At 38.5% G+C, this 15,849-nt stretch overlaps 1 protein-coding gene across 1 annotated transcript in view; it reads left to right on the top strand.

Annotated features, from left to right (window-relative positions):
• Positions 1-15,849, top strand: part of KIAA1549 (KIAA1549 ortholog) — a 169,923-nt gene that overhangs the window by 62,941 nt on the left and 91,133 nt on the right. The window contains exons 3-5 of the mRNA XM_069087317.1: positions 5,793-5,881; positions 9,481-9,658; positions 11,306-11,433. Of these exons, the coding sequence (XP_068943418.1) occupies positions 5,793-5,881; positions 9,481-9,658; positions 11,306-11,433 (395 nt within the window). The remainder of the gene's footprint in view (positions 1-5,792; positions 5,882-9,480; positions 9,659-11,305; positions 11,434-15,849) is intronic.

The following is a 15,849-nucleotide window of genomic DNA, read 5'->3' as shown; positions in this document are numbered from 1 at the left end:
ATTCCCTTTGAAAGTAAGAGTTTGGGGCTGTTAAGAACTTTACCTTGGGGATTTTAGTTAGCCACTTAATCTCAGGCAGCTTCCAGGTAAAAAGAACTCATTTGTCTTGGTTAGACAGTGGGGCAATTTGATTCATTCTTGAATTCATCTGTGGTGTTGTTTTTTGACCTAGGCTTTCTGTCTGCTTTCTTTCAGTTCAACAAACTTTTATTTCACTAGTGAAAGCTAGCCCTTTATCTTATTCCTTCTCTGCATGTAGACACAGTCTTACTTACAACATAGGCTCATATTCCCAGCCTTCAGATCTTCCATCTTGTATAAACTCCTCCTTTAACTGATTGTGCCCATCATCTACCCTAAAAGAAATTTTAAAAATCAGGTCCACATTTTATTGCTGTTTTATTTTTTTCCATTCTGTTATGACTTAGTCCTAGTCCTGCCTGAATACCTCACTTTCTGATCCATGGGATCTAACTGAATAGATTACTTAATTCCTAATAAAAAGATGTGGAAGACACTATGCTAGATTCTGGGGAAGGAATACAAAGATCATTCTTTACCCTCAAGGGGCTTAATAAATAGTAGACAAGCCTTGAATACCAAGCTGGGGTTTTTGCACTTAGGATGGGACATATTTAAGTAGGAGAGTGACATCAGAATTATACTTTAGAAATACTATTTCTAAATTTGATGATATTATACAGGATGGGTTGGAAGGGAGAAGAGACTAGAGGCTGAATAACTACTTAGGTCTTTGTAGTATACCAGATACTGCTTTATCTATAACTAGGTATTAAGCACTTACTATGTCCCAGGCACTTGTGCTAAGCACTGAGAATACAAAGAAAACAAGATGGTCTCTACTTTCAAAAAACTTTTAATAGAGAAAGACAAAACATAATGAAGATCTTGAAAGCTGGGGGAGGAGTATAGGAGGCTACTTACGCATCAGCAAGACAGTTGGTGTGGAAGTGGAGCAGTCCAGAGAGTGAGTTAAACTAGGAGTGAAGTGTGAATCATGTCTGGGGCCCCTTAGGAAATGGAGATCCCAGCCAGAGACTCACCAGTCAGAAGAAGCAGTCCTCAGTGTGGTATGACCACCATATCTAAGTGGTCAAGGCAGTTTGTGAGGAGGTCAAGCAATCCAAAGAATGACTAGAACTGTGAATAAAGAAAGAGAAATTAATAAGCAGTATGGGCTTAAGGAAAGGTCCTGGCATTAGGAATAAGAAAAGAAGAAATAGAGAATAAGAGAAGGAAAGACAGTAAGCATTTATATAGTATCTAGTATGTGCCAGTCACTATGTGCGTAGCCAAAGCTAAGCAAATATGATCTCATTTGAATGGGAGGGAGAGATGTTGTTAGGGAAGAATCAATAGGCATTGATCACACTGGATGTTGGTAGATTTGAAGGAAAAATCGAAGATGACTTGGAGTTTGAGGGTTTCAATTATATTGTGATTTCAGTGGCATAGCTGAGGGTAATTATTAGCAGGTAGGTGTAGAAAAAGTACCATATATCTGTGAGTAGAGACCTCAAGTCCCAAAGTCAGGGATAGAGATAGAGATTAAAGAATCGTCTTTAGTACAGGATGTTCTGTCAAACTGTGGAAGAATATGAAAGCACCAAAGGATGATGGTGATTCATGAGGATAACTAACAATTTATACAGTACTTTAGAAATATAGTCTTATTTTAACCTTACAACAGCCTTGAGAGGTAGATGTCATTGTTGTCCCCATTTTATAGATAATGAAATTGAGACAGAGGGAGGTTAAGCAACTTCCTCAGGGTTATGCAAATAATAAGTATCTAAGGCCATGTCTGAACCCTTCTTATTCCTGACTTCAGGTGAAATGCTCTAGTCACTACTCTACCTATTTGCTACAAAAGCATGGTTCAGCGGAAGGTGCACTGCTTCATCCTTGTCTTAATCCACTTGGCACAATGGTAAGAGGATTGAGGACCAGAGTATATAGAGAAGAGCAGTAAGGGCAGAACTTCAGGGCTGTTCAGGAACCAGCAGCTAGAATTGAATAAATACTATCATAGCTGGCATCTACATAGCACTTTTAGGTTTGCAGAACATTTTATGTACAGTATGAATGAATGATTTTAACCTGGAGGCAAAAATGCCTGAATAACAACTTAATAACCATTCTCAAGAATATGAAAGGAGGATATTGACTAGTTGTTAACATTCCACAAAGAACAAAAATAAGGGAAATGAACAGCTTTGAGAATTAAATTGATTTACTTTGTGGTAATTATAACCACAAACAGGGTTTGAGGTTTTGGTCACTCACTGAGACTATTTTTTTTTAATGGGCTTCTGTAGGACTCTACAATCTTTTTTTTTTTTTTTTTTGAGATGTATGTAAGAGCATTTGGAGAAACCATAAGGCATTTGTATTACAGTGCCATCTGTATGCTGATTATACTTTTTTCTATATACCCAAGTAACAATCCAAAATTGTGCAATTTTATGTCTTCATAGTGCTAATTTAGAGACATGAAGAAAATCTAATTGGTTAGAAAAGACAGATGTCATGTTGATATGAAAATAGAAACATCTAGTACTTCTCCCACCTAATTATATGGTTTAATGTATTTATAAATTAATTAATAATAAAATAAGTAATAATAAATTAAAAGCAGTGTAATTTTTCTTTCTTTTCTTTTCTTTTTTTTGGAGGGGGGAAGGCAGGGCAATTGTTGTTAAATGACTTGCCCAAGGTCACATGGCTAGTAAGGGTTAAGTGTCTGAGGTCGGATTTGAACTCAGGTCCTCTTGACTACAGGGCTGGTGCTCTATTCACTGTGCCACCTCGCTGCCCCACAGTGTAATTTTTCTTAAGGTAAAAGGAATAATAAGCAATTTTTGTCATTCTATCACAGCTCACTATCTTTATCTCTTTCTTTTTGATTCCTCTCTCTTTTCCTTTCTGTATTGTCCCCCTCTCCTTAATTTTCCCTTTTTTCCTCTTCCTTTTTTGTCTTTCACTTGTGTTCAATACCTATAGACACACACATATATTTCAGTAGTCTACAAGTTATAGACCTTTTCCAGTCCATTTCCATTTAACTACAAGGTAGAAAATCTGTGACTGAATAAAGGAGTAATAATAATAACTCAATTATATGCTTTATAATAAAATAAATATAAACAATACAATATTGTTATATGATATATTTATATTATATTAATGTAGTATATAATATAAATAATAATAACTCATTTATATGCTTTAAGAGTTGCAAAGTGCTTTGAGATTAAATTGATTTACTTTGTGGTAGTTATGATCACATCAGGTTTAAGATTTTGGTCATTCACTCAGAGAGTGCTTTTTTTTGTAATGGACTTCTGTAGAGCCCTGCCACGTTCTTTTTTTGGGGGGGAAGGGGAGAGATGTATGTAAGATCATTTGGAGAAACCATAAATCATTTTGTACTATAGTGTTATCTGTATGCTGATATGCTGATGATATTGACTATCACTGTGAGGTGGGACAGTTCAGTTTTTTGTTTTTTGTTTGTTTGGCTTTTTGGAGGGGGGAAGGCAGGGCAATTGGGGTTAAGTGACTTACCCAAGGTCACACAACTAGTAAGTGTTAAGTGTCTGAGGTAGGATTTGAACTCAGGTCCTTCTGACTCTAGGGCTGGTGTTCTAATTACTGCACCACCTAGCCACCTCAGTTCAGTTTTTCTTTAGTGCCCATTATGCAAATAAAGAAACTGAAGCTCTAAGGGGTTGTAACTTGCCCATGATCTCACAGTTAGTAAGTGTCTTAGGTGGGATTTTTGTTCTATATTTGACAAATATCAGCCAAATGGTCATTTCCTTGTACACAGAACAGAAAAAGAATTATACATGTTACTCTAAATTTCTATTGTGTTCAGCTTGCATTTAAAAAAATGAACATAATTCGATGTGTTAGTGTCAAAGCTATCCTGCTTTTCTGTGTCTTTTTCTGAATCTCTGTTCTCTTATGTTCATTTAACAAATAATAACAATGACCTCACTTTTTTTTCTTGGCATCTTCCCTGTTTCCTCTCCCTCCCAAATTCCTCAACTCTTATCAAATAGTTTTTGTAAGAGCCCTCTTCTGTAATAGTAAGAATAGTCAAGCAAAGCAAATCAACACAGACTCTGCCCAAAAATGTATAAATTTTGTTTTGTCCTTTGAGTCCTCTGAGACTTCTCTGTCATGGTGGATAACATGCTTCATCACTGATCATCAGGAATAATGATTGGTTATTGCATTGATTATTACTTTTTAATGTAGTTATTGTATAAATTGTTGTTCTTAATTAGGAGTTGATCCTTCATCTCCTAACTCCAAGTTCAGCACTCTAAGATGCCAGAAATCTTTCCCTGGGCCCATCTCATAAGTTACATAGGAATGCTGTTATTTTGTCTAGATCTATCCATAGATTGATAACCTCTACAAGTAACTAGCAGGAGTGGGAAACTTTATTTTTTAGGACCACAAAAACAAAGTAAGTTGAGGATCACATACATAACAAACAATTTATTTTAATGGGGGGAGAGAGGAAAGAGAGAAAAAAGAAAATGTTTCATTTCTCTTTTAATATAAGAACCATGAACAGAATCTCCTATTACATAACTGATTTGAAAAATATTTTTATTCTCTATTGTAACAGGTTAAAGAAAAGAGACAGAAAAGAGAAAGTAAGAAAAAATTAGGAAAGGAAAAAGGAAAAAAGTTTTTAAAAAGTTTATCAAAGTCCTAAGAGACAAACATTTCATAATCCCATTGTTTTTTTTTAGAAAAACTATCCTGTAATTTTTAAAAGGCATATTCATTGCCAGAATGTCTTTCACTGACTATGGTCTTGGGTAAGTGATATAAACTCTTGGGACCTTAGTTCTTTTCATCATAGAATGAAGGAATTAGATTATATGAAATTTTAAAGACCCTCATACCTCTAGGAATCTATGATTCTAAGTGTTTTAATTACTATCTCCAAGTTTGAAAGCACAACTGTTCTTAAACTCACCTTTTCCCACCCCCATTTCTCTTTTTTTGTTTTTTTGGAGGGGGAAGGGCAGGGCAGTTGGGGTTAAGTGACTTGCCCAAGGTCACATGGCTAGTAAGTGTTAAGTGTCTGAAGCTGGATTTGAACTCAGGTCCTCCTGACTCCAGGGCTGGTGCTCTATTCACTGTGCCATCTAGTCACCCCCTCCCACTCTCATTTCTAATGATAAAATGCTCTAAGTTTTTGGTTTAGAAAGAGGGGAATATATTTCATTATGCAGTGAAAAAACAGTGTCTTGTGTCATAGTATAATCTCTAGGGCCTTTAAATTATTGCTACTGAAGTGTTTACATATAATGTTTGATTCTTGCAGCTCTTGGCATAAAATTTATACCTTGGCATTTGCAATGAAGGTCAGATCTAATTCATGAGCCAGAGATTCCCTACCCTGAGTAACAGTTGATCAGTGACTTCTGTTTGGTAGGTTGTCTGAACAAGTCCTTATGTACCTATATAACACTTGGAATATTTCTCAACCGGTGAAAAGACCCTGTTAGGTTGTTTTAAATATGTTGAGCTAATCTTTTGAACAGTGTGATTACCTGGCAAAATTGAATTTATTTTTGGGAAAACAGACATTAACTTCTGCTGCTTTCCTAGTTGATGTTTTTTACTTTAAACATCTTAATGCTTTCAGTGATATTGGTAGATGGAGGTCCAGAGTCATAAAAGCAATTAGTCATCTGTAGTGTATTCCTATGAAACTGAGGTATTACTTGATTGATTTCTAGTGCTGGCCCGAAGAGCTGTGCAGGAATACATCATCACAGCGATCAAGGAAGTGCTGAGAGTTCACTTCAGCCGGGCAGTAGAACTGGAGGTAAGCGTTTCATATTGGAATGGTAGAATGGATCCACATCTGAATGAAAAGAAGTTGATCTGCTGCAAATGCAAATGATTACATTTGCTCTAGCCAGATTTTCCTTTTTCTTCTGTGAATTTTCATACATTTCATACATTATCCTTGTATAAAAAATTTCTTTATATATGGTAGTATATGGAGTAATCATTTAAAAATTAAAATTTATTTTTACCCAAACTTAATAGGGCTCCAGGGTGGGGAGGGCTATGTGGAGTTGGAGCTTTCCTGAGACAACTCTGATTCTCCCTTGTAGGGGACCAGAGATATGCCAAGAAGAAAGTCTCCTGGTGGTCCTCACCCTAGCTGGGCATTTGAGCACCTTAATTCTGGTCAGTAGAAAAAGCATGACAAGAATGGGTATAAATCGTGGGGCACTAATCCCATTTTCTTGCTCTCCCTCTGTACTTGATGCTTGGGCAGGCAGAAGCATGGAACTTTTTTCTGTTGAGGGTTCAGCCCAGACAATGACCTGTCAGCTTTCTTAAATTAGGGGAATTGCTGTTCAAGCTGCTGTCTTTCCTTTATCTTGGTGGTTTGAACAAGATGCTGTACAGGAACACCAGAATCTTAGTGTAATAAAAAGGACAACAGTTATAGAGTAGTAGTTAGCTGCTCTTGGAGGATGAGAGAGAGATTATAAAAATAATCTAATTATTAAAATCAAGAAAGCTGCTATCTAAAGGTGAGGGACAAGGCAGACAATTAGAGAGTTCAGAGTTGAAGGGGGCCTCAAAGATAAATTATTCCAGCCTCCCAGATTGTGAAGAAATCCCTTCCATGGTATCACTGATATGTGGTAATTCAACCTCTGTTTGAATACCTTCAGTGATAGCTCCTTCTTAAGGCAACCTACTCCATTGTTAGTCTTTTCTGTGATGTTGAGAAGAAACACCTGCCTCTTCTTAGGCCTAGTTTTGCCTTCTGGACCAACATAGAACCAACCAACTTGCCATTTTGAAGGCATCCATCATGTGCTGTGTTTCTTGTTTTCTTCTCCAGGCTAAATACGTTTGTATCTTTAAGTCATTCTGTGGCTGGGATGGTTTAGTTTCTGTCTTTCTCACTTTCTCACTTTTCTCACAGTTTTCTTTTTTGACACAGGGTAGTTTCAATGTTTCTTTTCTTTTTTTTTTTTTTGCCTTTTGGAGGGCAACTGGGGTTAAGTAACTTGCCCAAGGTTACACGGCTAGTTTTTTTGTGTTAAGTGTCTGTGGCCAGAACCGAACTCAGGTTCTCTCAACTCCGGGGCCGGCACTTTACTCACTGCACCACCTAGCCACCCCTTCAATGTTTCTTTTAAAATGGGGCAACTAGAGGGCACAGTGGAGTCCAGATTGGCCCTGGAGTTCAGAGGACCTGAGTTCAAATCCAGCCTCCAATACTACCGTGTTTCCCCATAATAAGACCTATCCTGAAAATAAGCCCTCCCCTTACTGTGTAAGATTCCTCTAAAATAAGCCCTCCCCCGAAAATAAGCCCTGTTGAGATTGCTACTGTAGTGAAGGTGATCCCCTGCGCTACACGCTACATTATGATACCCTCTGTATGCACCGTCCCCCCCCGTGAAATGCACGCCGTGCTCCAAGCTGCATCCAATCAGAGCTGCAGCAGTGAGTGCGTCATCCTGTTCTTCCCCAGTGATTTGCTTATTGAATAAAGGTACATTTTTTTGTTCACATTTACCTGTTTATTAAAATTGCTGTCAATGTTCATTAAAATAAGCCCTCCCCTGAAAATAAGCTCTCTGGTGTTTTTCTGTCCAAAAAAAATAATAAGACAGTGTCTTATTATTGGGGAAACACGGTAGCTCTGTGACCCTGGGCAAATCACTTAGCCCCCACTTGCTTTCCCCCTAGAAATGTGGCACTTAAAACTCAGCATGATTCTACAGCCCTCTGCACTAATCAGCAGAGTTCAGCAAGACTATTGCTACATTTGATCTATGCATTGATTTTCTGTCAGTGCAGCTGAGATTCTGTTATACCATTTTTACCCTCTATCTCACATTGTTATCTATGAAGCTTGTGGTCAATTAAACTCCCAGACCTTTCTCATACATACTGCCAAGCCAGAGCATCCCATTCCTATTCATTTTTTTAAAATCCTAAATACCAGACTTTACATTTTTTTTTTAAAGCAATAGGGGTTAAGTAACTTGCTCAAGCTTACACGGCCAGTTATTATTTCTGGGTGTGGTGCTGAGTATCTGAGCCCGGATTTGATCCAGGTCATCCCGACACTGGAGCCGGTGCTCTTACTCGCTGAGCCACCTGGCCGCCCCCTTTTTTTTTTCCAGACTTTACATTTTTATCTCCTTTAAACTTAATCTTCTTGGTTTCCTCCCAACTCTGTAATCTTTCTGTGCCTTCTTCAGTAAAAGTGCTAAAGAGAGCAAGGCCATATATGTTGTAATCCAATAGAAACTTGCACCAAATAAAACTGATGTATCATTTTGAGTTGTACACTGAATAATAAATTGATACACCAGGGATACAGTTGTTCAAACGTTTTAAAGCTCATGTAACAGCATTATTATCCAGCCCACATTTTGTCCTCTTATCTACAAAGATCTTTTGTAAAGCCTTTGATGCTTTACTAAAATGAAGATTTGCTGTGTCTATAAAAATCCTTTGATCATACTCTAAGGACAAATTTATTGCAGACACAAGCAGACACAGCATTTACATGAAGGGATAAGTAAGTACAGGTCTGGGGACTGAGTGTGGAACTTGAGAAAGAGAACAAGGAAGAGAGGTTAAGGGGTAGAGATGGATGCACTAAGTCTATGGCTTGTGGTAATTAAGGGAGAGTTTCTTACAGAATCTGTGCAAATCTAACTTAAGGGTTCTAATAATGAAAGCAAGAGATTTGGCAGTAAAGGGAATAGGATGACCTTAGCATCTCTAAAATTGTCTTTGCTTTTTTACCCAACTTATTGTTGAAACTTAGAATCCTGAGAAATCTTGCTTTTAAGTAAATGGTTTAACATTTTATACAGATCCATACATGCACATTCTTCCATTTGGTTGTCCTCTTGTCATGCCTTTTCTACTGGCCATCATCCCAGTACATCACCTGCATTTATTAACTCAGGTGACCAATTTCCTGCAGAATTAATGCTCCCTTGTGGAGTGGTCTAAATGAGTTGCTGGAAGAAAATTATTTCTCCAACCAGCCATTCACAGTAGCATGCAACTCGTGAGGATTCTAGCTTAAGAAGTATAACAAGTATATATACAAAATCTTCTGCTTTCCTCCCTTCTTGATGTCCAGGCTTAGATTACTTTGTACAATTTGGAGGAAGAAAGGTGTTTTTAGTAACTTTTGCAAATGATAGGTTGGCAAATGTATGAAACCAGTGATTGAAGTGAAATTGGAATTACCTAGAATTCATTTTGCCTCCAATAGGAAGCAATAAAAAAAAAAACCAACTTATCTCCTTTTAGGTTTGCCTCCTGATGTTAGCTAATAATCTATACTATAGCTATAATAATAAAAACACGATGCCTCGTGTTTGGGAATTGCTTTCTTTTATAATTTTTTTTCATTCTTAACAGGTTTATGAAATTTTCCCAGACTTCTCTTTCCTGGTTACTTCTGGTCCTTTCATTTACACAGCAATTGCGGTCATAAATGTTCTTATAAATAGCAATCTTGTCCGGGATCAGGCCCCTTTGATTCTGTCAGTGCAGCCTTCCTTCACAGTACCAGATTCCAAATTCCAAGTTCAAACAGGTGAGTTTTCCAAACAACATTTATCTTGATTCTAATGGGACTTTTGGAATTTGTTTTAATGTTGTAAAATAATATGGGTCAACTTCCCTTGGTCAGTCAATCAATATTTATTAAGTGCCTTCTATGTTCCAGGGGAGCGTACAGTTATTTGAAGCAGTTTTGCTTTTACACATGGAGACATGTTTTAGATTGGGCATCTCTTATAAGCATAATTCCCTTCTATTCTGGTGGGGAAAAGTTATAGCTGAGAGGTCAGATTTGAGTTCCATTCACCAAACATGTGTATGTGCAGACACAGACTTCTCCACTAGTCATTCAGCATTTAATTAAATGCCTATGATAAACAAAGCCCAAGTGCTGTCTACTGGGAGAGATATCCCAGTTTGTGTAAGACATGGCCCCTGTCCTCATGGCACTTCCAGGCTAGTGGGAGGATGAGATACATTTATAGATATCTAAAAGTACACTATAATGTAGGATAGGTACAAAACAAAGATTTGATGGATGTATGGTTGCTCAGATTTCTTAACATCAAGATAAGGTTATATAGAAGAAATAGGTTAATAATAAATATAGCTGTAGAGTATCTTAATTACTATGGCAGTAGACAGAATGGCAAATTCTACACTACAGAACCTCTTCCAGACTCTCAGTCCTCATCACAAGTGTGATGCACTGTCATAGATCTGCAGGTGTAGGATATGAGACAATTGAGGAAATTATCTAAATAGAAAAACTTGTACATGACTTCTGACAGAGCAAAAGAGGCACTTAAAACCTGAAGCAAGGGTTCTCCACCTAGTAAATTCTGAAATGAGTGCTTACTTTAGCTAAAGAATGCCATAGTCCTTGTTCAACTAGTAAAATAGAACAGGTGAGAAATAGGATAATGTAATTTTTTTTCAAATTATGTATGAAACTCACCTCTTAGGTATGTTTTTATTTTGACATCCAAATTAGTTGCCAAGTATTACCATAAACTTAAATTTCAGGCAATCAGCTAGGTGTCACAGTGGATAGAATGCTTGACCTGGAGTCAGGAAAACTCATCTTCCTGAGTTCAAATCTGGCCTCAGACACTTACACGCTGTGTGACCCTGGGCAAGTCACTTAACCCTGTTTGCCTCAGTTTTCTTGTCTGTAAAATGAACTGGAGAAGGAAATGACAGACCCTTCCAGTATCTCTGCCAAGAAAACCCCAAATGGGGTCACAAAGAGTTGGATATGACTGAACACCACCACCAAAAAATACTTAGGGAAAGACTGAGGGTGAAGGTAGTTCTCAATTGCAGGATGTCTCCAACAGCTTCATTAATACCATTCATTCATGGTATTTCCGAATTGGACTTTTAGAGGATAGATAGCACTCAGAGAAGGGGGAGGGAAGACATTGTAGGTGAACGAGCAGAGACTTTGAAGAAAATGCGTTGTGTGTTTTGGGTTAAGTTTGGCTGAAGTAGTTTGTGGAGATGAGTAGCATAAGGTGAAGCAGAAAAGTTAGTGTGAGGCTATGTGTCCAGGTCCTATGTTTGATGCAAGGAAGACACAGAAAAGAATACATCAGAGTCCTGTCCTCAAGAGCCTTTCTTCATCCCTGTGTGCATGTAAGCCATGATTCTCATGAAGAATGACCTTTCTTCTTTCCAGTCCTTCAATTTGTGCCTCAGAGTGTGGACATTGGCTTCTGCAATTTCACCCAGCGCCTTGAGAAAGGCCTCATGACAGCATTCACTGAAGTAAGAAAACACCAGGGGACATACAACTTCACTGTGCAGGTGAGTCCCTTGACTGAGGAAAAGCAATACTCCAGACCCTTGTCCAAAATTCTGAAAGTTTTGATCAGGAGGCACTTAATGAACTCTTATGAAATCATCTCCCAGCTGGGTCATGGTTTGTTCCTGTCTCATGGGCAAGGAGTTCTTAACCTTTCAAGTGGGTTGACCCTGACTCAGGCTGACTGCTCAACCAGTATTCCACTCAGCTAAGTCAAGACTATGGCCTTCACTCTCAGTGGTACTGCATTAACTCTGTGTGACCTCTGCAGGTCAAGTGGGGTGCCAAGTCAAGGGATTTGGAGCCTGAGGTCTTGGATTAGGTGGGTGATAGGGTTGGGCTCCTTCTGGTCATCTGTAGGATCTATCTATATAGGTTGTGGGGATGAAGTGTAATTTTTCCTTTTTTTTTTATTCTGGAACCTCAGAATCCTTTCTAGGAAACATAATCAATACAAATTTATGTATCTGGGCTATCAAATGTTAACTGTCACAGTTTTTTTTTTTATACCTCTGATAAGTAAGAAAATGACTTGTGGATTAAAGGTCGGGTTAGCATAAACCTATATAGGGAAGTGAGTTTACATGCAGGGGCTAACGAGAGTTCCATTCCCCCTTCATCCTTGACTATATAATAATAGCTAGTATTTATATAGCACTTTAAGGTTTTATAAGATGTTTTATATAGATTGTTTAATTCTTACAATAACCTTATGAGATAAGGTGCTATTATCATTCCAATTTTTCACTTGGGAAAATTGAAACTGAAGTTGTAGGTTAAGTGGGTTAAGAGGTTAAGTTAAGTGACTTGCTCACTTAGCTCTTAAGTGATTGAAATAGGATTTAGACTTAAATCTTCCTGATTCTGAGGCCAATGTTCTGTGCACTCTGCTATCTTTATGTGCCACTATAAACCCAAAGTGGAAATGTTGAGTGTGTAGCTCCACCCTTTTGTTCCTGTTCAGCATATAATATATCTCAAAAGGGAATGGGAGTTACAAAGGGGCTCTGGTTCATGCCTCTTTTGTGGACTGCTCTGATGTTATCTACTCATGGCTTTTAGAAATACTTAGGAAACCCCATTAGCTAGTCACACTGGCTTCTAATAACCAAGCAGTTATTTACTAGAAACATTCATAAGTCGAATGGATGAATAAAATCACATAGAGAAAATGATCATGGGTTGTTCTAATCTTCTCTGATGTTATGCTACAAGTAAACTTAATGTAATTGAGCCACCAAGAGAGTCATTCATCCAGAAGCTTCTCTTTACTGATGACAGAACCCCTTGAAGGGCACACAAAAGAATGCATGTATTTGATTGTGGGCTACTTTGCAGAATCAGTGGGATGCTGAGACCTGGCAGTAAACTCGAGGAAGACAAAGCAGTGTATCAGTTCATTGTCAGGGAAGCCCTGCCCACAGCCCTCATTTTTTATCTCCAGGATGGGGCTGCCACACACTCATCAGATTCTATTTCTGCAGTGATCGACCAAGTAGATGATGAATCAAGAACAGCTTTTCTTCTGGGGAAGGATGGCAATAAGGGCTCAGGTCAGAGGAAGTGATAAATTAGTGGTAATGTCCAGTCTCCTCTGTGGTCAATAAGAAGTGAACTTTTTGCTGACACTACATCTAGGTTTTTGAGTTGTCTTTATGGAGGGCCTTCTGAAAACTGCCTAGAGAGGATCACTAAGCAACTGGGGCCTAACTTGGATTCATTTCCATAAGTGCTGAAACAATGATTATTATGTCAGAAATCCAGTGTCCTGGACAGGTGGGAAGCATGAATGATAAAAGAAAAGATCCTATTTTTGTTGATTAAAAACAAAAAACCCCACAAATATTTGATTCTGTAGACTAAAATGTAGCTTTAAAAAGCTCTCCTCCAAAAATATGCCTCCCATGCATACATGTACTAAAAGGTGGATTCACATCCTGCCTCAGATATTTACTAGCTGTGTTATTTTGAGGGAAAGACTTAACTTCCTGGGCCTCAGTTTCCTCATCTGTAAAATGAAGGTATTGAACTAGATGACCTTTGAGGTCCATTCTACCTTAAAATCCTGTATGCTTAACACATAATAAGTGTTTATTAAATTCTTTTTCATTTATTTCATAGAGGATGCAGGGTGGCATAGTGGGGAGAAGCATTGGTTCTGGAGCCAGGAAGACCTGAATTCAAATCTGGTTTTAGATGCTTACTAGCCATGTGACTCTGGGCAAATCACTCAATTTCTGCCTGCCTCAGTTTCCTCATCTATAAAATAGGGATAATAGTAATAGAATCTACCTCTCAGGGTTGTTGTAAGGATCAAAGAAGATAGCATGTATAGTCCTTTGCAAACCTTATGCTGGTGATTACTATTACTCATTCTTAGTCATTGGGAAGTAATAGTAATGTTTTTTTAAAAAAAAGAGAAAGGATTACAGAAATAGAATACAAATTCCTTGACCACAGTGATTAATTTCATTTTTGCCTTTGTATCTCCAATAACCACCATAACCAGACTGGCATGGAGTAGTTGCTTGTTGAATTGAATTGAATGGATGCTCACAAGCTCTTTTGTGGGGAAATGAAATGGAACACCCATGAGAGGAGAGGGTAGAGGAAACATTTCAGAATCGTTCTGAAAAGTATCTTCAGATCTGTGGACTGCAGCAAAAGACCAGCCTGATGTGTAGAAGTCAGGGTTGGGGCAGCTGGTCTGGAGTAAAAGTTATAAACTACCCATAAGTCTGAGACAGTGGCAAGTTTTTTTTTTTAAAGCAGCTTTAGCCACAAAACAAGGAAATGACTGATATTTTTGAGTTTTCCCCCTGCTTTGGGTGGGGGGGGGAGGAGAGAGAGAGGGAGAGAAGTCCCCAGTAGCTGAAGATGATGATACATTCTCAATATGATACGGATAACTCATATAAAAAGCTCAAAGATGCATTGACAACTAGGTGGCTTAGGGGGTAGATTGCTGAACTTGGAGTCTGGAAGACCTAAGTTCAAATCCTGCCTCCCATACTTACTATCTGTGTGACTCTGAGCAAGACACAACTTCTCTCAGCCTCAGTTTCCTCATCTGTAAAATGGGGATAATAACACCTACTTACTGGGATTTGGGCAGCTAGGTGGTACAGCAGATAGAGCACTGGACTTGGAGTCAGGAAGACCTGAGTTCAGATGTGACTGCAGGCACCTACTAGCCATGTCATCCTAGGCAAGTCATCTAACCCTGTTTTCCTCAGTTTCCTCTTCTGTAAAATGAACTGAAAAAGGCAATGGCAAACCTCTCTAGTATCTTTGCCAGGAAAACCCCTAATGGAGTCATAAAGAGTAGGAAACAACTGAAAAAAACTGAGCAGAAAAGCTGCCAGGGAGCAAGGGGGGGGAGTCCTAGAGAGGGTCTGTCAGGGAATCCTCTTCACTAAGACGAATGGGACTTCTTGGACTAGTCATGTCTATCAGCAGGACTTTGATCACTGTGGGTAAAGATTTGTTGTTGAGTCATTTTTCAGTTATGTCCAACTCCTTGTGATCCCATTTTGAAGTTTTCTTGGCAAAGATACTAGGGTGGTTTGTCATTTCCTTCTGTAGCTCATTTTACAGATGGGGAAACAGAGGAAAACAGGATTAAGTGATTTGCCCAGGGTCACACAGCTCATAAGTGTCTGACGCCAGATTTGAATTCAGGAAGATGAGTCTTCCCGACTCCAAACTCAGTTCTCTATTCACTGTGCACCTAGATGCCCTGGGTCAAAGATAAGAGGCCAAAATGAAAGCAAAGAAATGTATCAGCATGATCAGGAACTGCTTGATAGCAGCTTCAACTTCCTAGGGTACAGATTTAGTTTTTATAACTTTTGAGAGAATAAAACTTGTCTGGAGTATATATCCAATTAGTAGCAGACTGAGGCAACTTAGTATAGATAAATAACACTTTCACAGTAGGGGGAGGGGTAGAAAAAAAAGGGAAAATCATTCAAGGGAGAAAGGGGGTGGGAGTCCTGGGGGAATATTTGCTGTTCGTATGGTGTGGTTTGTTATCTGAATTAGAAGACATTCCCTGTTCAAGGGGAGGTGACTACAGACCTTTACAATTGTGAAAGAAGTCCTTTTAGACAAAACTGCAGTGTTGAGATAACCATTTAGAGAAGACTGCAGGTGTCTCATCCAGGGACAACAAATAGCTGTTCCATTTGTGAATGAGCCTATTCATTTAACATAGTTTGTTATATTTTATTTCTTCTTACTTTCCACTATCAGGCCAGGAGGTGATTAAAGAATTTCTGCATTGGTCAGTCCATCAAGATTTAGTGAAATGATTGTGGTTCCTGTGGTTCCACCCCCCTCTTCCTGCCTCCCCCGACCAAAAGATATAGCTTATTTAAAGTGCTTTGCAAACCTTAAAGCAATAACATAAAGGCTGG

The sequence above is a fragment of the Petaurus breviceps genome, unplaced genomic scaffold (assembly GCF_028583685.1).
Source record: "Petaurus breviceps papuanus isolate PSGF00001 unplaced genomic scaffold, PetGlider_PUasm1.0 181, whole genome shotgun sequence".
In the NCBI taxonomy this organism is placed as follows: Eukaryota; Metazoa; Chordata; class Mammalia; order Diprotodontia; family Petauridae; genus Petaurus; species Petaurus breviceps.
Note: the sequence above shows the minus strand (reverse complement) of the source record. Positions and strands in the feature narration are given on the sequence as shown.